Here is a 25045-nt window from a genome sequence, read left to right as displayed (position 1 = left end):
TTATTTCATTTCGTCTCTTTGATCATAGCTCTCCTTTTACTTACTCAAATGTGATTAGCAAAGCCCAGATCTAAGACTTGGAAGGCTTGGAAAGACAGGCAAGATGGAGGGAGGCAGGTGGACAAAACCAAAATTTCTCTTTGGAAGGGAGTCTTTGGAGAAGACTGAGCACTCTTCCATGTTAACAAATCTTATTCTATTATGCAATTTAAGACTAAGAGGAATTCTAGTCACACACAAGCAGACTTACAAACACAGGGCTTTTTCCTGTCTTGTCTTTTTCTTTTCCACCTTTGCCTGCGTCCCACTTCTCCGCGTTTATGTCAGCCTCGCACCATTCTGGCCAGATTGGGAATTTCCCCTTCTTCTGCTCAATGGAACTAGGTTGCACATTACCGCCCAAGTAGTACTGCCTAGAGACAGAGCAGGGGGGTGGGGTAGTTTTAAGGTAAAATAATCAGATTCATCACATAGTATAAATTCAATGAACTTGTCAGCAGTCACATTAAAGACATTTTTCGATAGTCTTACCCGTAGCCAGACAGCTTCCACAAGTTAGGGTTCAAAAACCTAAAATATCCAAAGAGGTTATTCCATAAACAAATTTTGAGCCTCAGGCCCTACTTACTAATAATGCAGGATATTCATCATAAACACAAAAAAATGCCATGAAGGGGAATATTTATATACAATTCACACTTAAACCTTTACACATATAATATTAATGGCTTTTTAAAGATCAGTACAAACAAAATTTTGATTTTTCCCAGTATAAGAGTGCTATATGATCATTATTTTAAAATAAAATTTTTAAAAAATTAGATAAGTAGGAAAGACATGCCCACTCCATTCTAGAAACCACATTGTTAACAATTGTCCATTCTTTCAGAGTGATGTGCAAGGATATACATTTCTTCTTCAAAAATCACATCATTCAACACATTCTCTTTATAGACTGTTTCTTTCCATTTATCAGTGTATTGCAAATAGTTCCTATATCAATGAGAATTTATCTAAATACATATTTAATGATTGCATACTGTTCCATTGTATAAATACACTTCTTTTGGTTTAAGTTTCTATATTTAAAAATTTGAAGGTTTTGATTTAAAATTTTTTTCACTATTACATATTTTTAAGATTTTATTTATTTGACACAGAGAGAAAGAGAGCAAACACAAGGAGGGGGAGAGGCAGATGGAGAGGGAGAAGCAGACACCCCACCTGAGCAGTAAGCCCACCATGGGGCTCGATCCCAGGACCCCAGATCATGATCTGAGCTGAAGGCAGACTCTTAACCAACTGAACCACCCAGGGGCCCCTTTTTTCACTGTTATAAACAAGACTTTGGTGGCTTTCCTTATTGCCAAATCTTTGCATACATTATTAATTCCTTTCTTAGGATAGATTTTAATAAGAGGGCTTACAGTACCCAAATATATGCATATTTAAAGTTTGTGATATATTTTCACTAATTATCTACAGAGAAGTTGAATTTGTTTTATACACTCGTTATTAACATATTACAATTTTATCTCTAAACCTTGACTTTTACCTTTTCTTTATTATTATAAGTTTTAAAGTCTAAAATACATGTCTTGTTTAATTTTTCAAGTTTTAACTATGAGTGACTGGGAGCCTGCTCTAGACTCTGGGATAAACAATGAACAAACCAGACTAAAATCTGTCCCGTTATAGAGTTCATATTCTAGTGGGTGAAGACATAAAATCCCAGCATGAATTAAGTAAAATATATAGTATATTAGAAGGTGAAAAATGCTAGGGGGAAATATAAAATAGGAAGGGGGAACTGAAGAGTTAAGGTACACAATTTTTAATACAGTGGTCAAGGAAAGCACTCCATAATAGGGTAATAGTTAAGTCAATAGTGAAAGAAAATAAAGGATTGAGCTGTGTGGATCTGTGGAAAGACTGTTCTGGAAACAGGAAGCGGCAAGTACAAACAGGGAGGCAGAGTCTTTCAGGCACAGGGAGCATCCTGGCTTATTTGAAGAATAAAGCTATCAGTGGGGCTGAGCGAAAGAACTAGGAGATAGTTTCAGAGCAGTAACAGGAGATTCAGAGATTATAGAGGTGATCTAAGCCAAAGGAAGGACATTGCTTTCCCTAAGGGGGAAGGGAAGCCAAAGGAGAGTTTGGAGCAGAAAATTTTGTAACCATTCATTCTTGCTGCTGTGTTGAGAAAAGGCCAAAGGAAACGAGAGAGAATGTAGAAGGAAATAACAGGTGAGAGCTGACGGTGATTTGGACCAGGTTGCTCACAGTAGAGGCAACAAGAGAGAGTCCCCTGTTTTTAAGATAAAGCCAATAGATTGACTCGGTGTTTCCTGCAAGACAGAAGACTAGGGGATTGGGCCAAACTGAGGTAAGGAGTAAAGCAGCGTTTCACTCCTGAATGAGCTGTGCTTTAAATGTGCGTCACACGCTTGCGGAGATGCTGAAGAGTTAGTTACACATGGGATTCTGAGGCTTTGGAGAAGGAATTAGTCTAAAAGTGAAAATTTGAGTCATCAGCAGAGATAATATTTAAAGTCTTAAGACTGGATTAAAGCACCAAGAAAATGACCACACCTAAGGAACAGACACTCCCAGGAAGGCTATTCAAAACACCTGAGCATTGACCAATCCTCAAAGTCTCTAATTATGCCAGACATTATTGACTTTACACAGTGGGGTCAGGGGTATGAGGTCCTCAGGGTAGATCAGGGACTCAGGGTGGGAGGCGGAAATGTCTGGGGCTCAGGGTTATTGGTAAGGTTACCATTAAGGCTACTCAACAATCAATATTAAAATATTTCAATATTCTAACTATCAATACAGCTGTATACCTACCCTGATACTCCACATGAAAAGTCAGAAAGAGTAGGAAGAAAACTGAGAAAAGCAGTCTGTGAGTGTGGTAGACAGAATAATGCATCCTCCCCCGCCCCCACCCCCATATATCCACCCCCTAATCTCCAGAACTGGGGGATGTGTAACCTTGCACGACAAGAGAGAGTTTGTAGACAACTTTAGATGAGATGGGAGGTTATCCTGGGTTTTCTGCATGTGTTCAATGTAGTCGTAAGTGTTCTCAAAAGTGGAAGAAGGAGGCAGAAGTGGTCAGAGGGAGATTTGACTCTGGAAGAATGAATAGAAAAATGCAAAACTGCTGGTTCTGAAGACAGAAGGAGGAGGCCACATGCCCAAAAGAGCGAGCAGCTTCCAGAAGCTGAAAAGGGTAAGGAAATGGATTCTCTGCGTGAGCCTCTAGAGAGGAATGCAGCCCTGCTGGTACCTTCACCTTAGTGCCATGAGACCCATTTTGGACTTTGGACCTCGAGAACTGCACGGTAACAGTTTTGTACTGTTTAAGCCACTAAGTTTGTGGTATTGTTTATAGCAGCCTTAAGAAACAGTGACAGGAATAAAACAGTACAGGGTTACGCCTTGGAAGTCAAGTAAAACATCTTTTTAAGTAAGAGAATGCACAGCAGATCCAAATTCTGCTAATAGAGCAACAGAATGAAATATGAACAAATTGAAGAGGGAAATTGCCCAGAGCAGGCTCCAGAAGATGGACAGTTACTAACAATAAGCTAGAGATAACCAGAAGCCCTACTGGGAACAAGAGATAACCAGCGGTTTCTGCTTCTGTAAACAGGCTTCCCGCCACAGGCTCCTTGCACTACTGTTCCCGCCTAAAGCAGCCCCCACTCCCCCAGTTTAAACCCACCTACCAGCAGTCAGCATAGCCCCTGGAAACTGACTGCCTGCAGTCCCCTGTAAAAGCCCTGTAACCCCATTGTCCGGGGCCCAGGATTTCGAGCACAGGCTCATCTGGGTCCCCCGGCGTAAAATAAATCCGAGTTCTCCCACTTGTCCGAGTGTCACTTGGTCTCTCGCCGGTCTGATTCTTATTTTTCCGCAACAAAATAAATGTTGAATTTAGCAACAAGAATGTGAAAGATCTCTCTCAAATTTCACCTTTCTGAGGCTGAGGGTGGGAGGGACTTTCTAGAACACCTATCTATTATAGCAACCTTTCTGCATCCTTTCGTACTGCCTCATTTTTAGAGCACTTGGCAGTTCTCTCACTAATCCTTCAGTGCTTGTGTGTTTCCACAGGCAGACTTTGTAAATTTCACAGGGGAAGGATCAGTGGGTTTTTGTTCACTCACTCTATTTCCAGCAATTGAAACAGTGCCTGGATAACATAGGAAATCTGTCTCCCTGTCTCTCTGTCACCTATTTACATGAAATAAAAGAATGAATGTCTTCACGTACTACTTTTAGAACTATTTCAAAGTTTGGGGCTGCCTGGGTGGCTCAGTCATTAAGCGTTTGCCTTCAGATCAGGTCATGATCCCAGGGTCCTGGGATCCAGCCCCATAACTGGCTCCAGGCTCCTGGCTCAGCTGAGAGCCTGCTTCTTCCTCTCCCTCTGCCTGCTGCTCCCCCTGCCTGTGCTTGCTCCTTCTCTGTCAAATAAATAAATAAAATCTTTAAAAAAAAACAAAAACAAAAACGATTTCAAGGTTTTATGTATAGGTAGAGATTGATCAGACGGCTCACCAGTCCTGTTTCCCATTTCCTACATCTCCCAATCCTTTGCAATTTGGCTGGTACTTTGTGGTGGTATTTTGGACAATAGCATGTAGGGGGATGTGTTGTATGCTACCTCTAGGCTCATAAAACATCCTATGAGATACTCGTCAGCATGCTCAACCCTTCAGAGAAGATCTTGGGGAATGGTAATTAATGGGGTTTTGGAATATAGGTGAGGTTCAGTAGGGTAAGGTCCGGAGCTGATGACCAAGAAAGAAGTCTTGAGACATCTTTGGTGCAAAATGGTGGTTTAATTAAAGCGCGGGGATAGGACCCGTGGGCAGAATGAGCTGCTGCTCTGGGGGTTGTGAGGGGTGGGAGTTGGGGGACATAGGGAAGAGGGAGGTTTCAAAAAGATTTTCATATGTTAAAGAAGGATACCTGAGGCCTTGCCAATGTCAAGTTCTGGTTGTTTTGCCCTCTAGCAAGGCATTAACATGAAGAGACTTGGGAGATTCCTGGGGTAACATTACACTCTGCTTGCTTCAAGTATCTGTCAATGGGCTGCAGGTTATAAGGACATTTAATTGTATCTACATTTCTTTCTGGAAGCTAGGTTATTGATAGGAATGTTTTGTTCTTGTAAATTGCTAAGACATTTGTAAACTGAGGGAGACTCTTGTCTTGCAGGATTGTGATCTCTATAAATTAACCATTTGTTTTCCTTTCCTTAGCTTTAGGGCGGGTCAGCTTCTGCTTTGTCCTTAGCTTGCCTTCTGTTCCCTCATCAGTAATGCCGCTAGAGGGAAGGAACCAAAAATCCTAATTTAGCTTATGCAAAGCCATTACTAAACTCCTGATCTTACTCTAGTATGAATGAGAAATATCCTTTGTTGTGTGGGGGTTCTGTGATATTGTAGCTAGCATTGAGTACTTCCTACTTGCTTCTTTGATATTGTAGCTAGCATTGGTTGTTGACAAATATAAAGGGTATAATTCTTTTTTTAGGGTTTGGATTTCTTCTTTTATATCTTTAATCATTATAAACATACACATGATAAATTACTTATAGATTATTTTTCTACTATCTTAAATCTTTTACACATGATTCTTTTTTGTTGTTGTGATTTCTGCCTTTTTTTTTTTTTTAATATTCTCATGTTTAGGACAATTTTATTATGAGCCATCCTTATCAGGGTTTTCTTTTCCACTAGTCCCCTTTCTCCAAGACAATCCTATATTGAAAGAATGTTTTTTCAATGTTAATATGGAATTTTCTCCTTTCAGAGATCCCAAATAAAGAAGCCATCCAGGAACTCATAGGTATTTTTTTTTAAGATTTTATTTATTTATTTGAGAGAGAGAGAGCACACAGAGGCAGAGGGAGAAGCAGACTCCCCGCTGAGCAGGGAGCCAGATGTGGGGCTCGATCCCAGGACCGTGGGATCATGATCTGAGCTGAAGACAAATGCTTAACCAACTGAGCCACCCAGGCAACCCCCCATAGGTATTTTAAAATCAGATCTCAAACCTACATAAGTCTCAATTCGAAGGTTTCCATTTCTCAAGGAAGATTTTTTTATTTTTCAGCCAGTCACTAAGCTTAGAAAAGCTAACTTTCTTATAATCTAAGATTATAAAGCAGATTTTCTTACTCACCTCTTCAAAAAGAATGAAACTTTTGGAAAGTTGTGCCTTTATCCAAGGTTGGAGCACTCCCTTTCCTCATTTGTCCTATGTATGTTTAAACAAGAGTCTACTTTCCTAAAACTGCTAAACCTTCCCTAGGGAAGCTACAGCCTCAGCTTAGAATTAAAGCATTCTGATTTTCAGTTCCCTCCCCATTTCTGGATCCTGAAGATTTTTATTTTTTTAAATAGGCATTTGTAGGTATTATTTTTGTTTATCTTATCTACTATCTTGCTGGAAAAGAAAATCTAAGAATATATCCATTGTAAAGGAGTATTTCTAAGCAGCATGTGAGAAAAGATGACAGAAAGATGACTAGAATAGTTTTCAGGAAGAAAGGGAAATTTTTCCTAATATTAATAGAAAAATCAAGACATAAAATAGTACATTACCATACCTCTGTTTTATTGAGGGTTGGTACAACTGTAGAGATAAAAAGAAATCTGTGACTTTGTAGCCATCAAAATCATGATAAAATTTAACTCATTCAGGAAATGCAGTCTCTTAAAAGCTGTTTTTGTAAGGGGAAGATCTAATTTCTTAAAAAAAATAAAGGCTCTGTTAAGATTATGATTTGCTCTCCTCTTCATTCTGTCAAGGGTAAGTAAATGTTCTGGCTCCTCCCTAAAGCTATTAAGCTTTATCGCTAATTGGCCTACTTTCCTTGTAACATGTCAAATTTGATTCTATCTGTACTAAAGATCACTTTAAAAAGAATCTCATTTGAGGTATCTTATACCAGCCCAGTAGCTCACCTATGCTGTTACACACACAATATAAACAGTAGTCAAATGTAGCCCAATGTCAAATATACTGTGGACTTCAAAAGATCATGCTCGAACATGTTGCTTTCGAAACTGTCAGCACAGTATGCCTTTGACGTTCACTGCCAGAAGGCACCCAGGGCTATGGTACAGCTGAGACCCTTGAGCCCTCAAAGCACATTATTCCTGCTCTCATCAATTCTGAGAACAAGCTAATCTTTAAACACAGAAGTAGCCAAGGACTTTTGAAGACTTAGGTACTGGTAATACTGAGAAATAAATGTTGCCAAATTCTAGAAAACTCATATGTGCAAAGAAATCAAACGTGACGCACTAAAATATCAGGGGGGCACCCAGAGTGATGTTATTCACATAACAGTATACCCAAGTACTAGCAAATGATTCAATCCATTAAAATTACAAGTCGTATAAAAGTTTTGGAAGAAACAGGCTTCATGAATGAGCAAGTGGCTGGAGTTACTCACGAGCTCCCAGCTTTGAACTAAGGCTTGTATAACTCTCCCTATAGTTTATGGCATAACAAGCACTGGGTCACTTTCCTGTGATTTTATGAGGAAATAGGTTGGCTAAAAGAGAAAAAAAAATGGGAATGGGGGGGTGGCCTTCTACCACAATGGGTGGAAAAGCCTTCAACCTCCTAATGCTAAGACTTGGGTGGGGGCAGGGTCATATAAAAATGCACCCACTCATCAGAAAGCATTCTGGTTTTATATTGGAACAGTGCGCTAGAGACCCTCTACTGGTCCCTTCATCGTTTGGTAACTAAATTGTGTCTAGGTCGTGGGGTTTTCAGAGAGGTCAGAGCTCAAAAAGAGAGAGAGATTCCTCAGAAACCTCAAAAAAAGCAGCTATTTGCCAACTGATAAGGAAGTATTTCAATATTGTAATAACTGTCCCGTCCTTTTCAGTGATGTATCACAATTGGATGTCACAATGGGTAGGGAGTGACTGGAAAGCCATCCAAACCACATAGCAAAGAACAGTATCCATGAGTTTAAAATATCTACAAAATATGAACTGAAAAACTAACATTAAAAAGGAAAAAAGAAATCTAAAATTACAAAGGACAGTCAGTAAATAAATTTAAAAAAAAACAAAAGAACAGAAATCACACCCAAGAAAAGAGATGATGTAGCAAACTTAAAAGGTATTTAAACGTTTAGAATTACTGAAAAGATAAAGGAGGGGAAGTTCTGCTTTGCAACAAGCACAGAAAGGTATTAAGCAAACAAACAAAAACCAAGATCAATATGAACAAAGAGATATTGACTGGAAAATTTTAGCCAAGACAACTTCAGCTGTTGAAAGAATAGACTAAATAAAGCCAAAGAAAGGAGAGGACTAGTGATTTAGAAGGTAGACTTTTTAAAATCAAGTGTCTGAAACAGACTCTTAACTATAGAGAGCAAATTGATGTTTACCAGAGGGGAGTTGGGGGGGGGGGGTGGTGGTAAATAGGTGATGGGGATCAAGGAGTGCACTTGCTGTGATGAGCACCGGGTGACGTACAGAAGTGTGGGATCACTGTACTGCACACCTGAAACTAATATTACACTGTATGTTAACTAAACGCAATTCAAGTAAAAGCTTAAAAAATAAAATAAAATCAAGTGTTTGCATAAAGAGATAGAAAATGTGAACTAAGCAAGAGAATAGATTGAAAACTCCAGCGTATGCCTAAAAGAAGCCCCAGATAGATAAAATAGTTAAAATGGGGGTGGGGAGAAATATCTGGAAATATGACTGCTGAAAAATCTTCAGAATTAATGGAAGATGTGTCTTCAGATGGAAAAAAGTACATCAAGCAATAACATAGGATAAATGGAAGGTCAGGGGGTGGAAATCTGCATCTAGATATAACAACTAAAATTGTAGATAAACGATGAAAATGAAAATCTATCTACATAAAGAAGTGACAAATGACCTAAATATAAAAACTACCAAATTGACAGCAATAACAGTCATGGTAAAGGAAGGAAGTGATATCATCAAAGCTGAGGTAAAATAGCTGTCAATCTTGAAATTAAGATCCAATTATTTAAGGGGCACCTGGGTGGCTCAGTCGTTAAGCGTCTGCCTTCGGCTCAGGGCGTGATCCCTGGTCCCTGGGATCGAGCCCCGCATTGGGCTCCATGTTCCGCTGGGAGCCTGCTTCTTCCTCTCCCACTTCCCCTGTTTGTGTTCCCTCTCTCACTGGCTGTCTCTCTCTCTCTGTCAAATAAATAAAATCTTTTTAAAAAAAATCCAATTATTTAAAAGTGAGGTAGAAACATTTATCTTAAATTGTATAAAAACATTTAAAATTGTGAGTTTACCATAATAGATTCCTATAAAAATATTTACTGAAGGATTTATCTCAGGAAAACAGGAAATGAACCCAGATAGAAAGTGTGGGCTACAAGTAGCAATGGTAAACAAATGAGTCAATACAACATTTTGGTAAAATTCTAAAAAGTTTTTCCTACTAACAAATTGTGATAACAATAACTTCGTGTTTTTAAAAGCTATCAAAAATAAATGAGATGGGAGAGGGAGCTCTGAGGGACACCTACTATGCCTGTTTTTTCTTTAGGAATAATGCCGAGTCACTGTAGACTATATAGGAAAGTATTTGAAGATAAATCTGTTTTAAAAAATAAGGATTGTCTTAGTCAGTTTGGGTTGCTATAACATAATACCATGGACCGTGTGACTTATAAACAACAGAAATTTATTCTTCACAGTTCTGGAGCCCAGAAGTCTGACATCAAGGTGCCAGCATGGTCAAGTTCTAATGAGAGATGGCCTCTGGGTTGCAGATGGCCAAGTCCTCATTGTGTCCTCACATGGTGGAAAGAGAGCTAGATAGCTCGCTGTCGTCATCGTCTTCTTCTTCTTTTTCTTCTTCTTCTTCTTTTTTTTTTTTCCAAAGATCTACTTATTTATTCGAGAGAGAGAGCATGAACAAATGGAGGGATGGGCAGAGGGAGAGCAAGATTCTTCAAGCAGACTCCCACTGAGCGCTCGATCCCACAACCCATGAGATCATGACCTAAGCCAAAACCAAGAGCTAGATTCTTAACCAACTGAGCCACCCAGTTGCCCCTGTCTCTGTCTTCTTCTTAAAAGGATGCTAATCCCACTCATGAGAGCATGACACTCGCAGACCTCATTACCTCTCAAATGCCCCGTGTCCAACACCATTACATTTGGATTAGAGTTTCAATACACAAATTTTAGGGTAAACAAACATTCAGTCCATTGCAAAGATACTTCAAGAAATAAAATATAAAACTCCCAAACTGAGAAAGAACAGAAAGAGTGGACTTGGCATTAGGGAACAACTCAATGTAAACTCTGTCTTAGGTAGACAGGAAATTGAGAAGGCAGAATTCTTTAAGTACAGATCAAATCAACCAATCTGTCTGGAGACTAAGACATTTTAGAAAAATACTGTTTCAGAATGAGAAAGGAATCCCACTCAACCAACAGTTCACCTATTTTTAACTAACATTTATTGAACACCTGCTCTGTGACAAGCACTGTGCTAGATGATAGGGTTACAGACTCATAAATACATGTCTCTGCTCTTGAGTTTATTTTAGAATTCAAGCAGGTAAACAATGATGTCAATATAATGTGGGACATGCAGAGATGGAAGCATTCACAGATGGCATTGTGCCCAATGTAAGGCAATTAGGAAAAACCTCTTGTGCTGAATAGCATCGGAGCTGTTTTGAAAGACAACGAGAAATTTTCCAGGTTGTAAAAGCAGAAAAAGCATCAGTAAGAAAAAAGAATAGCATAAGAGACAGTACAGAGGCAAGAAACAGCAGAGTGGGTGCAGAGAACTATGAGGTTTTCAGCACCACATGAGAATATAGTATAAAGCAGGGGGGAAATTAGGTTGGAAAGAAATACAAGGTAAGCAGACAGGCATCTCCCCACTGAAGGCCTTGCTGATGAGCTTGGCCCTTATTTTCTAGATACTGTTGACTTTGCCCATTGTACAGAGATGAACATTTTATTCTTAGATATACATCATGTAACATTTACCCAAAATGGACCATCGGTTTAAAATAGGAAGCTCGAGACACCTTGAAGTTTCAATACAACTCAAAAATGAGCACAAAGATAATAATTATGAAAATGTGATTTAGGATAATCTTCATCACATACATAAGTTGCATTCTTTTAATTAAAATTCTTATAACAAGATGTCTCTACTATGTTAAAAACCAATATTTAAGAAGATAATAGATACTGGCAATTACATATAATTTGGGATTTCCCTTTAAGGGAAAGAATTGTATCCATGCTTGCAATATATTATTTGTGAATATATATCTGTAAATACTGCTTCAAACCCTCCCGTCTTAATATTTAGAAATAAAATGTAAAATTTAGGTAATAAACCTAAGAGATATCATGTTCATTTCAGTTGCAATAACAGGGACTGAATTTATCCTCCCACCTAAGGCAACCAAAAACCTGCGCAAAACACATGAAACAGGTTTTCAAGACAGACATCAGCTGATGAAGGATGGTGATTCTGAAAAGATAGGAACCAAATGAGGTGAGCCCTATAATTGCCTCAGCTTACGATTGTGAGAGAGTTTGGGGCTGCAGTACAGAAAGAGGTCATCCAGGCATATTTCAACAGATTCCTTGAGGGAAGGAGCAGGAGGTAAGAGCCTGGGAGAGACCAAAGCAGCTAGAGTTTGCAGGACAGAGACAAGAACAGAGAGCTTCACAGAAAGGACTATTGAGATCTTCAGAGGGTTACCCATCCCATATATATTTTAGTATATATTTGTGCAAAAAACATTTCTTGCAAAAAACAAAATCACTGGTATTTCAATAGGAATTGCATTTAATCTGTAGGTTGCTTTGGGTAGTAATGACATTAAAATGTCATTAAGTCTTTCAATCCATGAACATGAGATGTGTTTCCATTTTTTTATGCCTTTAATTTCTTTCAATAATGTTGTGTAATTTTCATTGTAAAAGTCTTTCACCTCCTTGGTTAAGTTAGTTCCTAAGTATTTTATTCTTCTTGGTGCTATTGCAAATATTATTTTTGTCATTTTCTTTTCAGATCGTTCATTATTCACATATAGAAATGCAACAGATTTTTGTGTGCTGTGAACTTCGTATCCTGCCACTTTATTTATTAATTCTAACAGGTTTATTGTGAACTCTTTAGCATTTTCTACATGTAAGATCATATCATCTGCGAATAGACAATTCTACTTTCTCCTTTCCAATTTGGATTACTTTTCTTTTCTTGCCTAATTGCTCTGCCTAGAACTTCTAGTCCTATGTTGAACAGAAATGGTGAAGGTGAGCACCCTTGTCTTATTCCTTATCTTAGGAGAAATGCTTTCAGCCTTTCATCATTAAGTATGATATCCTCCATGGGCTTTTCATATATGGTTTTATTATGTTGAGGTACTTCCCTTCTATTCCTAGTTTGCTGAGTGCTTGTATCATGAAAGGGTATTGAATTTTGTCAAATGCTTTTTCCAAATTAATTGAGATAATTATGTAGGTTTTACCTTTATTCTGTTTATATGGTGTATCATATTGATTTATTTTCATATGTTAAACCATCCTTGCGGTCCAAGAATAAATCCCACTTGGCTGTGGCGTATATTCTTTTTACTACATTGCTGAATTCTGTTTGCAGTGATTTTGTTGACGATTTTTGCCTCAATGTCTGTAAAAGATTTTGGTCTCTCTCTGGCTTTGTTATCAGGATAATGCTGGCCTTGAAGCATGAATTAGGAAATGTTCCCTTCTCTTCAATTCTGTAAAAGTTTGGGAAGGACTGATAGTAATTCTTCTTTCAGCGTTTGCTGGAATTCATCAGTACAGCCATCAGGTCCAAAGCCTTTCATTTCGAGAGATATTGATATTTGATTACTCATTAAATTTCCTTACTAGTTCTAAGCTTATTTAGATTTTCCGGTTTTTTTCCATGAATTATTCTGGTAGGTTTTGCATTTCTAGGAATTTGTCTATTTCATCTGGGTTATCTAATTTGTTGGCATGCAGTTGTTCATAGTACTCTTGTAATTCTTTTTATTTATATAGAATTGGTAGTGATGACCCCACTTTCACTTCTGATTGTAGTCATTTGCGTTTTCCCTCTTGTTTTCTTATTCCACCTAGCTACACATTTGTCAATTTTGTTGATCTTTTCAAAGAAGCAATTTTTGGTTTATTGATTTTATTTATTGTTTTTCTATTTCATTTATTCATGCTCTAATCTTTATGATTCCTTTCCTTCTACTTACTTTGGGTTTTGTGGATGATAACAATGGGACTAGCCCTGTGTGAATCCTCCAATCTTTTGGGGTACTTCTTTCTTTGACCTTGGATAGTTTCTCATGCACGTGAGAGTTTTTTAAAAAAATGATTGAAATACCTAAAATGAAAACTAAAATATTTGAGAAAAAAATACTGAAGATTAACGAACTTAAAAAGATAGCAATAGAGGGGCGCCTGGGTGGCACAGTAGTTAAGCGTCTGCCTTCGGCTCAGGGCGTGATCCCAGCGTTCTGGGATGGAGCCCCACATCCAGCTCCTCCACTAGGAGCCTGCTTCTTCCTCTCCCACTCCCCCTGCTTGTGTTCCCTTTCTCGCTGGCTGTCTCTATCTCTGTCAAATAAATAAATAAAATCTTAAAAAAAAAAGAGATAGCAATAGAAATAACACAAAATGAAACATAAAGAAGAATTAAAAATGAACAGAGCATCAGTGAATTCTAGGACAATTTCAAACAATCTAGGGATTATCTGTGTCCTCAAAGGAGGTATTGGAGGAAGAAAAAAAATATTTGAAGAAATCATGGTCAAAATTTTTAAGTTTCAATGCAAACTACAAATCCACAAGTTCAAGAATTTCAATTAACCCCAAACTCAAGAAACATAAAGAATATTATGCTTAGGTACAACATAAGCAAATGACTCAAAAGTTGTGTTTTTAAAAAAAATCCTAATAGCTGGAGGGAAAAAAAAGACACATATTACATGCAGAAGGACAAAGAAAAAGGAAAAACAGCAAATTTCTCTTAAAAACAATGCAAGTGAATGGGGAATATCTTTTAAAAATTAAAAGGAAAAAAAAAAATCTGTCAACCTAGAATTCTACACCTAGCAAAAACATTTCTAAAAAGTGAAAGTGACATAAACACTTTTTTCCTGACATAAAGAACCGGAAGCATTCATCAGCGGCAAATCCTTAGCACAATAAAAAAAAATAAGAGAGGGCCTTTAAGCAAAAGAAAAAAGATGATACCAGATGGAAAAACAATAAGGCTGCAGAAGATGCAGTATATAGAACATTATCCAATATGGAACAATAGCCATTGAAATTGACCTAACTGACATTTATAAAACATTTCATTGCAACAGGATGCACATTCTTTTCAAGAACGCACATTATATTTATGAAGGTAGACCACAATCTAAGACATAGAATGTCTCAATAAATTTAAAAGAATTCAAATTATAAAAAGTATCTTCCCTGACCAATGGAATTACACTAGAAATCGCTAAGAAAAAAATCTGGAAAATTCTAAGGTATTTTGAATTTAAACAAAACACATGATTAGCCAATATGTTAAAAAAGAAATCAAAAAGCAAGTTAGAAAGTATTTGAACTGAATAAAAATGAAGACAACATTGAAATTTATAGGATGCTACTAAAGCGTTTCATAAAGGAGAATTGATAGCACAAAATCCCTATATTAGGAAAAAGTCATAGTCGCCATATATTCAGTTTCTACTTTTTACATATATATAATTTATTTATTTATTTTTTATTTAACAGAGACAGACAGCCAGCGAGAGGGAACACAAGCAGGGGGAATGGGAGAGGAAGAAGCAGGCTCCCAGAAGAGGAGCCTGATGTGGGGCTCGATCCCATAATGCCGGGATCACGCCCTGAGCCGAAGGCAGACGCTTAACGACTGCGCCACCCAGGCGCCCCCGGTTTCTACCTTACTTAAACTGGTAAAATCTAAAGTAAATAAAGCAAGGAAGTTAAGATTAGATCAGATCAATAGAAACAGAAAACACAAAAATGATAGAGAAAAAAATCAATGAATCCAAAATCCAGTTCTTCAGGATCATCAAAATTAATCAAACTCTGGTCAGATTGATCACGAATGTAAGGCAGAAGACACAAGCTACCAATATCAGAAGCCAAAGTGGGGACGTCACTCCTGATTCTAGACATTAAAAGGAGAATAAAGAAATATTACAAACAACTTTAAGTCCCTATATTCAGTAAGTCAGATGAAATGGAATAATTCCTTAAAGTTATAAACTAAGAATAACTCACTAAAGATGTGGTAGGTTGGATTGGAGATACTGAATACCCCTGGGTCTATTAAAGAAAGTTAATTTATCATTAAAAACTTCCCTACGAAGAAAAGTCCAGGTTCAAATGGCTTTCCTCTTGAAGTCTACTAAATGCTAAAGGAAGAAATAATACCAATTCTACACTACCTGCTAGCAACATGGAAGAATATGAAAATAAAATAAATATAATGAATGAAAGAAACCATACAAAAGGTATACATGATTTCATGTATATAAAACTCAAGGAAAATTAAAACTAATCTATAGTGACAGAACACAAAAGAGTGGTTGCCCGGGGACTGGGGTGAGGAAGGGACAGAAGGTAGGCATCGCCAAGAAATCATGGGAACCATTTTTAATGGTAAATCTGTTGATTGTCTTAATCATGGTGATGTTTTTATATGTGCAAATGTACTTCAGAACTTATCAAAACATATCCTTTAAATACATGGATTTACTGTGTGTCAGATTTACATCAATAAACCTGCTTTTAGGGGCGAGTGGGTGGCTCAGATGCTTAAGTGTCTGCCTTTGGCTCAGGTCACCACCCAGGGTCTTGAAATCAGCCCCACTCGGGCTCCCTGCTCAGTGGGGAATCTGTTTCTCCCTCTTTCTCTGCCCCTTCCCACTTGTGCTCTCTCCTCTCTCTCCCAAATAAATAAATAAAATCTTTTTTAAAAATTAAAAAAATAAAGTTGTTTTTAAAAAAGAAAGAAAAAGAGGAGTTCCTGGGTGTCTCGGTGCGTTAAGTGCCCAACTCTTGATCTCAGCTTAGGTCTTAATCCCAGAAATAAAAAGAAAACAAGCCTGGGGAGTATAATAGGCAAATTAAGGAAACTCCAAATAACATACTGTGATAGCAATATTATCTGTTCCTAGAGTCATAATACATAGTAAAATTAAATCCACATTGTATGATATGTTTGATTACTGAGTCTTATGCAATAAAATATACTTTATCTACATATTTTGTCTTTCATGTATGCCTATTCCTGGTAAATTAAATACCCTAAATAATTTGGAATTGGGAAGAAGTCAAAACTATCTTTATATATAATGAAAGTAGTTCATAACTGTATTAAAATGTATTTTATAATCCAATTATTAATAAAGCATGAGTGAAATAACTTTTTAAAACGTAAAAACACATTAAATCACATACCTTGTAAAGATGACAAAATGATTTTTTAAAAATTCTTAAATCAATTAAGAAGAGTAAATAATGCAATAGAAAATGTGTAAGAGTTGAAAACCTTTAAAGAAAAGTTTAGCTGGTACAAAGTCATTAGAGACTTTTAAGCAAAAAAAAAAAAAAAGGAAAAAGAAAATCAGAAGCTGATTAACATATACACAGTCCTATCTATGCTTTAATTAGATTATTTTCACTGTAGGGATTAAAACTTCAGTAAAATGAGGGTCTGGAATTTTGCCATTGTTTTCTTCAAGCACGCTGTTCAGAGTAAAGACACGATTTTATTCATAGTGGGAGGCAGTTTACTTGTCCACTGTGCAGTCAGCATGCCTTCTTAAATAGTGTCAGCTAATACCCAGAAGGAATTAGAATATGAACAGATTTACACAACTGACTCAATTTGGTTTGGGGCATCCCGAGCTGTAGTCTTCTGAAACCTCAAACACGTAAGGAAACAAATTGCAATCTTAGAAAAAATGCAATTAAAAATAGTTAAAGCCGGGCTGTTGTGCTGACCTTTTATTCTCCTGGTTTTATTATAATTATTTAATTAGACTTAATTAGACTTAAAAGTTCAACATTTATCTATTTTTTTCAATACATTGTGCTTGAGTAAATACAAAGATCGGTAAGACTCAGTTTTTGTTCTCCAATAACTTAAAATTAGTGAGAATCAATACACACAGTAAGAAAACTGCAAAGGCAAAAGTGAAAGGATTTGAAAAAAGTTAAAAACCAAGTGCTTTTATCAACACAGAAGGGGGGGGAATGGTTTCCAACCTAGCAGATCAATGATGGCTACAAGGAAAAGCAGGTCTCAAGATATTCATAGAATGGCAGGGGTAGGTGGAAAGCAACTCTAAGCAGAGAAAAGAGAATGGGGAAAGGCACAAAGGTAGAAAAGTGGAAGAATGTCCACCGTATGTTAGTGTTTGGTTGGTAACAGAGACTAGGAGCGAATCAGAGCTGGCTGTGGCCCTGCCAACTAGCTCGCGTGCTCTCTCTCTCTCTCTTCCTTCCTCCCTTCCTTCTTTCTTCCTCTTGTAAAGCAGAAACATCCTACTAGGGCAATAGTGTGTTAAGAAGATTACTAACAGTAGTGCACATCAAGAAGGTTGGAAAGAGACTGAAGAAAGCAAGGAAGTTGGAATGCTTTCTCAGTGGTTCCACCCGGAGTGAATAAAAGGCCCAAACAAGAAAATGACAGGGAAGAAAAGGAAGGCTGAGCCAGGCTAGAGAAGAAATTTGAAGGTGAAATCAAAAGAACATAGAGACCAACTGGATGCCATGGAAGGACAGGGCAAAGTCAACCGTGACTGAACTTTGAGTCAGATTGTCAGCGAAGATGGTAATAAGATTCTTTAAAATGAACTACATGGGAAATACGTACATTTGGGAGAAAAAAGTGACCTCGATTTTGGACATATTTCACTTGGAGCAGGAGAGAACATCCAGGTGGATTTGTGTACTTGAACTTAATTACATGATAAGGACCACAGATGCTAATTTAGTCCATTTTAATCGGGAATGACTGTTTTAGGTGATCAACAGGGAGGTAAGGGGGTCAATGAGAGGAGAGGTGAGTAAGGCCACTGCAGAATGACTTAATTGGGGGGGAGGGGGCAGAAGAAAGAAACCAAGGCAGGTAGGCCAGAGAGAAAAGACCCCTCTGGGAAAGGGCAAGAGAGGTGAGATTGAGCTGGAGGGCCACCTGCTCCCTCCCCCTGCTCCCTCCCGTGAGGCCGCTGCACCCTCTGCAGAGAAGGGAGGAGCTGGGAGAGCAGAGGAGGAAGCTGTGTCTGTTTCTCCCCCATCCAGTCCTGAGTCAAAGTACAAGGCCACTAGGATCCTGCCTTTTCCCAGGATCTGACACCCTCCAGCAGCTAGGCTGATATTTCTAAAGAGCAAGCACAAAACATGTTTTGTTTTGTTTTACTGAAACTCCAGCTAGTTTCCTCATGACCTCGTTCTTTGTCAGTGGTGCAAACCAGTCCTAAATTCCTCCTAGACTTTGACCCCAGGTGAAGCAAACATGGGGCGAATCCATTCATTATAATAGTGTGTAGAAAGGGCAGGGTTGGCAGTGTGTGTAGTACAGCCTTCACCTTTGACCTTGACCTTACCTGGTTAAACTCTCACTGTGTTTCTGGCTCATACCCGGGACCAAAGCAAACAAAACAGCTCCAAGTTCCTGCTTCCTCTCCTTTCGCCTCTGTATCTACAAGGTTTTATGAGCTGGAGACTTTCTCACTAATTTATAACTAACCTTGATATATTTCCTGCCCTCAGATTCAGTAGATAGCTTCACCGAATACCCTCCTAAGCTGTTCTACTCAGAAACAAATGCTGTAGAAGGTCTGAAGATGAAGAGAACAGAGAAGCTCTGAGCTGACTTGGCCTCTGAGAGTCTCCAATGTAGGCTGTGGATGGCAGCCACACAGCCCGAAGAAATGAGGGTAGAAAGGGCACACGGATTTTTTAAGAACTACAAGTGGAGTAATAATATATGTAATTCTGATATTCATCCTATCCGAAGGATGGCAGAAAAATAATTACAAAATATTTGGACCATTGCATTTTTTTTTTGACACGAGCAAAAACAAAAAACAAAAAAGCCATTCAAAATAGAAATACATGTTTGCTTTAAACATGTAGCATATATGAATTCAGCCTTACAAATTAGCAAAGTTGAGGCCCCAGAACTTGGCATTAATTTGCCTGGACCTATTTGGGGAAGGAATGTTAACATAATTTCAAAGCACCTACTTGGATATTTCTTATGACAACATATGCATATCCTCTTTGTTGAGGGTGAAAGTGATAGTGATATTTCTATCCAATCTTTCACATTACACAAAACATATCAAATTATACAACTCATGTCAAAGACTTATTTTTAATCTGTCTTAGATACACTTTTTAGTCAATTTGTCTCACACCAAGTAGTATAATCAGTTTATAGATTATTTAATCCCTTGAATTAAATAACCTGTGACCTGTAAATGTCAAAGAAAGATTAAAGTCAATTAAAATATTTTAAATAATCACTTTTGATAAAAGCAATATTAGTTTGCACACTTAGAAGCATTAGCAACAATGCTACTAGTTTCAAAGTACACATCTGATTCTGTTTTTAGAGAACAATGAAATACAAATTCCATGAGTTTATAAACTTAAATCTTCTGAAGGTAACTTCTGCTTCTCTAATAATGTTATTAAGTCAACTTCAGAGGGAACCATCTTTTCTCCAATACTAAACAAACTAAAAGTTGGTGGTGATTTAAAAAAAAATAGATTTCACTGCCAGAGATGATTCTTAAAACACGTCAAATCTTAATAAATTCTTAAGTGCTCAGATTAGGTTTATTTTAAAGGGAGAACCGATGGCGCACATCTCTCCTCTCCCTCACAGAGCCCTCATTTTAGGAATCTCAGGGTGTCTCTCATCTAATCCCATGCCAACATATGGCTCCTTCCATTATTTCCGACAACTACCCCTGACCAATATGGCATCACCATATACTTCCTAGTTACTTCTGTAACTAGGGGAATCTTAGGGGATATTTTTTCCCTCCCAGATCACATATTCCTAGAAAGAAGTTACCATGTTTCACAATTCCTTGTCCTCTCAGACCTACCAGTGACTTGGGCGTGAGAAGTACTCACTGAGAAGTTGAGAAATGGACATAAAAAATAAGCTTTCCTCTAGGGAAGCTCCTGTCACAGGAGCGGACCTTTTAAATTTGTTAACCTTAGTTGTTGGGGTCCACAGAGCTCATCTGGGAAAATCATAAAGCTCAGTGTGAGCCCTGGGGTGTTTCGTCCTCTGCTAGCTCTCCTACCTCTGCCTTCCGCTGTGGAGCTCGAGGACTGGACATGGCGCTCGAGGACTGGACATGGCGCTCAAGGACTGGGCATGGTGCTCGAGGACTGGACATGGCGCTATAGGGCAGCTTCCCACTCTCTTATGGGGAATTTCTTTCCTGCTCTCTGAAGGTGGAAGAACATATTATCTACCAACAACTATGGAATGTTTTCATTTAATCTGCTCTCCCTCTTGAATCTCTGATAACCAAGAACCCACTTAATTTGATCCTCAGTAAGATATTTATTCTTCTATTTTATATTGCTTTTATAACACTGATCACAGATCAGCTTTTGCAATAGTCCTGTTTCCAAATTTTCATATGGACTGATATGTTGTTCTTTTTTGAGAAGTCTACAAAATTTAGACGTGCATTTCAGTCAGTAAGGATAGATTATTGGGCATTATGAAATAGATTTCATTCTGCTTTGGAAAGAGAGTTAATGATATTTCATCATCAATAAGAATCTAGAAGGTTGCATAATTCTTGTTAGTTTAACAGGTTATATGTTTGTTTGAGCTTGGTTTGAATGTGGTTTTGGAAGTGAAACAAAATTTTGTTGATTATAAACACCAAATTGTGTCTCCATCTCAAACTGCCATTAAAGTTCCAAATAGTTTGGTGTTTAAAAGTGCAAGCTTTAACACTTCTAATAACCATTAATACTTAAAATGCATACTTTCCTTTCTTTCTTTTAAGTTAGCCATGATCTACATAAAGGCTTTTATTTATTACTTCCAAGAAAATCGAAGTTTTGACATGGTGTCACTACAAATCCTTCTAATAGCATCTAACTAATGAAAGTATCTTTGCCATGCCTATTAGTTTCAAATTGATTAAGTTAGATGGGTCTCTAATTTCTAATTATCATTAGATATTTGATAATAAAAGCTATAATTTGTGACAGTTGTTATGACAATTATCATTCTTGAGAATAGAATTTTTAAAAAGATAACTTCTACTAGAAAAATGAATTAAATTCAAGTGTTAAATACTTAGCTGTAACAAAATCCCTTCACCCATTGTGGGCACAGTGGAGTTTTTTTAAAAAATCCGATGAAGTCATGGAAGTTTAGAGCTGGAGGGAAAAATAAAGCAGAGAAGGGGGAAGGAGGGTGTTGGGTAGGGAGCAATTTTAATTAGGTGGTTCTTCATTTAAAGAAGAAAAACACTGAAAGTCGGAATAGAAAAATGACATGTCCAATGTCACAAAAAATTAGTGCCAGAATGAACCCTATAACAGAGATTCCATCCTTCCTGAGACAGGAAAATAGACCAAATGATAGTAGGTGAATCTCATGTAAAGACTGACAACTCAGTTACCTGGCATGACTTTTCTTGGTGATTCAAAGTTACATTGATAAGTGAATTTGGTCAGAGTTAGACCTAGATAACTCTGCTTTCTCAGTTGTAACATCTCAGTTTTTGTACTCTGCCATCAGCAGATCAGATTAGAAAGGGAAGGAGAACCAGGCTTTCCAAATCAGAAGGAATGGAAACTATGCTAGGTCACTAAACTATGAGCTAGTATTAGCCACCATGCTAGCCAAAAGCCAGACATGGTGTTTGTCCCCATTAGGACACAAAATTTTAGGGAATAAAACAGGTATGCTGGAGATTGCTATTCTCAAGATCCTTTCTCTCATTTCCATGTCTAAGACCATGTTAGAGTTGGTTGCATTTATTGGAAGTATAACCACAAGGTATAATAAAATGATATAGAAAAGCTTGCTGTAAATGTCCCAGCCTATTTCAAATGACAATTACATTGAAGACTTGATAGACTTTGATCCCTAGGTCCCTTGCTGGGTGACACCTGATCTTTTAATGATGACTTAGCCTGGCACCTACGATTGGATTTTCAGTAAAAATTTTGGAGGGCAGCTTGGTTTATAATAAACTTCACATTTTATCATATAATGCCACAGCAAAATCTCATGATGTTTAATGCTCAATAGATAATTTCTAGCAAAGCCTAGATTTTGTATAACTATTTACCTTTACTCTTCTATTTTCATAAATAGATACATACAGTTTTATTGCTATAATTCAATTCAGATATTTTCTGGAAGAACTAAACATGTTAGAAATAACATTATCATCTCAAAAAGAAATGGGAAGTACTGGTGAGGAAAGAGTTAACATCTTACCAGCAAGCACCTTGTCTCTCTCATGTGACACAGCCATCACTGGCCCAGGCCATGAACTGTGTGATTTATGGTATCTGGTTTGATCAGTTTGTTGGTTTTTTTTTTTTCCATGAGAGTTAACAGTCTCATATCTTTCGGGATATAAACTCTTTAAAGTCAAAGATTTTCCCCAAAGCTCCTTAAGAGTTGTGAGCCTTCAACATGCATTAGTTATAACCATCATTGACTAAGGTGGGTTTTTTTTTTTTTTTGCTATATTCAAAAATTCTTTTGCAATCCTGTTATAATCTCTTATTCAAACACTGTCATGCATTCATTAAATAAGCATTTTTGTCTGCTATGTCCAATCCAGGAATCACTCGCAGTACTAAGGAGTCAATAGTGTATAAAATAGAAAAAGAAAAAGCTCTGTCTTTATGGAACTTACATTCTATAAGGAAGATATATAAATAAACATAGTTTTTTAAAAGTAAAATATATAGTATGTTAAATGAATAAAAATTTCAAGAAAAATAAAGCAGCAAAAGAAAATAGGGAAGTTTTTTGTTTTGTTTTGTTTTGTTTTGTTTTGGCTTTAGCAAGAAAGTGGGGGCTGTGATTTTAAAACTGTTGGCCAAAGAAGCTGACACAAGAAAATGACACTTAGGTACACACCTAAAGGAGTTGAGGGATAAAACCATATAAAAATCTGGAGGGAAGAACTTTCCAGCAGCAGAAATAGCAAGGGCAAAGGCCCTGAGGTAGGAACAACACAGGGGTGTTCCAGGGAGTGGAGGGGAGACTAGTATATGAACAAAGGAGTGGTAAAGTCAGAAAAGTAATAAGGGTCTGATCCTATAGGGCCTTGTAAGACTTGGACCTAGAAGAATGGAAGTCATGAGTAAATGTCAAAATGACCTGACTTACAAGATCTTGTTAAAATCATTTATGTGTGTAATATAGTACCTGAAACTTCAGTTAATAAAATGACTGGGTATCTGCCAGGTAGCTGGAAGCTTGCTTATGAGTGCAGACAGAACTGGAAACTAGAGAATCCGGAACATGGGGATGCATGGAGGAAAGGAGCTACATCAGTAACACGAACTATATATTTATATAGTTCTAACTTTTAAAACCATTTTACTCCTGATGTCACCTGATAGAAGTTCTTTTGTTGTTGGAAGGGGACCTATAGAAACTAGGGAATAGCCATTAAGCATTGAGGTCAAAGTTCTCTTTCGGTCTATATCTCTATCTCTGTCTCTCTGTGTCATTATCGGGGCCAGCAAGATGTGACCCTAACTGGACATCCTTTGATCTATGCCTCGTTCTTCAGGCAGCTGCACCCAGGATGTGCGTGGATGGGCTATGAAGGAGAGGAGGGGCGGGAAGGGCAGCTGGGCCGCTGAGGCAGGGAAACGGGCGATCAAGGCAGGCAAAGGAAGGAATGGGAGCAAGAAACTTCCGGGGAAGACAGAGAAGCTGCGAGGAGGAGGCCAGTCCCACTCCAGCCCTGGCCGACCTTGCTGCAGGGAAGCAGCCCCAGGACGAGTGGTAAGGCCAAGGGGTAGGCAAGGGGTGTGGGGCGGGCAGGCAGAGGTCCCTTACTCTTTAGATTTATCCGATCCATGCGCCGAGTTGATACGATGCACCTCTTTCTTTCTGGTTTGTTTGGAGGCCATGGTAGAAGCGGACCCGGGACCCGGGACCCAAGCGGGGACTGAGCTCTGAGCGAGGAGCTGGCTCCGGGACTAGCTCCGCGTCGGCTGTTGCTAGGAGACGGTGGCCGCGCGGCCTCAGCAGAGCTCCGGGTCCCCGCGGCCCTAGCGCTGCGGCTCCGCGGCGGCGAGTGGGGACGCGCTCAGGTCTCCACATTCAGGTGGCCTAAGGGTTGGGTGTCTGGGGAGGACCCCGGGGGGTCCGGGCACGGATTTGACGGTAGAGTTGGTGGGCAACTCTGACAAACTGCAGCTCTATCGGGTCCACTCTACCTGGCTTTGCTTTTCGGAACCACAGACATACTATTCTCTCTTGGATTTTCAGGTATTTGAAGGGGTTTATTATGCGATGTCGCCTCTCCCCAGCTCTTCTCTCCGCTGAACAAGTTCTTTCGGTTGTAACTAAGGAGACATTATGGACGCTCTGAATTTGCTAATGACTTGAAAAGGCGGGTCCAGAAGAACAGAGTGGGTGCAGGGGGATCCCTGCAGGGAAGGCTAGATCATGACACCCTTAGTTGCTCAAGTTTAGCTAATAATGAATGAAGTCTCTGATGAAGAAGTCCAGTGTCTCCGTCGTTCATATAAAAGAATAAATCCCAGTCATAGACTCGAGAGGCCCTTGATAACTCACTTGGGAAGGCACAGGAGCCAGAAGAAACAGATCCAAGCAAACCAAGACCTATTAAGGCTCAAACCTAATACTCAGCCAGTCCGTAGTGGTATTTATTAGTTGCCTTGGGCATGTTTTTCCTTTTGAGCCTCATTTA

At 38.4% G+C, this 25045-nt stretch overlaps 1 protein-coding gene across 1 annotated transcript in view; it reads right to left on the bottom strand.

The window, feature by feature from the left end:
* ADGB (androglobin) overlaps window positions 1-24680 on the bottom strand; it is a 157959-nt gene extending 133279 nt beyond the window's left edge. Inside the window, exons 1-2 of the mRNA XM_008695018.2 lie at window positions 24166-24680; window positions 251-413 (exon numbers count right to left, since the gene is read on the bottom strand). Coding sequence (XP_008693240.1) covers window positions 251-413; window positions 24166-24239 — 237 coding nt within the window. The 5' untranslated portion in view covers window positions 24240-24680. The remainder of the gene's footprint in view (window positions 1-250; window positions 414-24165) is intronic.
* Between the last annotated feature and the right edge of the window lie 365 nt (window positions 24681-25045).

This window comes from Ursus maritimus, unplaced genomic scaffold, assembly GCF_017311325.1.
Source record: "Ursus maritimus isolate PB19 unplaced genomic scaffold, ASM1731132v1 scaffold_13, whole genome shotgun sequence".
NCBI lineage: Eukaryota > Metazoa > Chordata > Mammalia > Carnivora > Ursidae > Ursus > Ursus maritimus.
The sequence above is the reverse complement of the archived record's forward strand: the minus strand, read 5'-3'. Positions and strand labels throughout refer to the sequence as shown.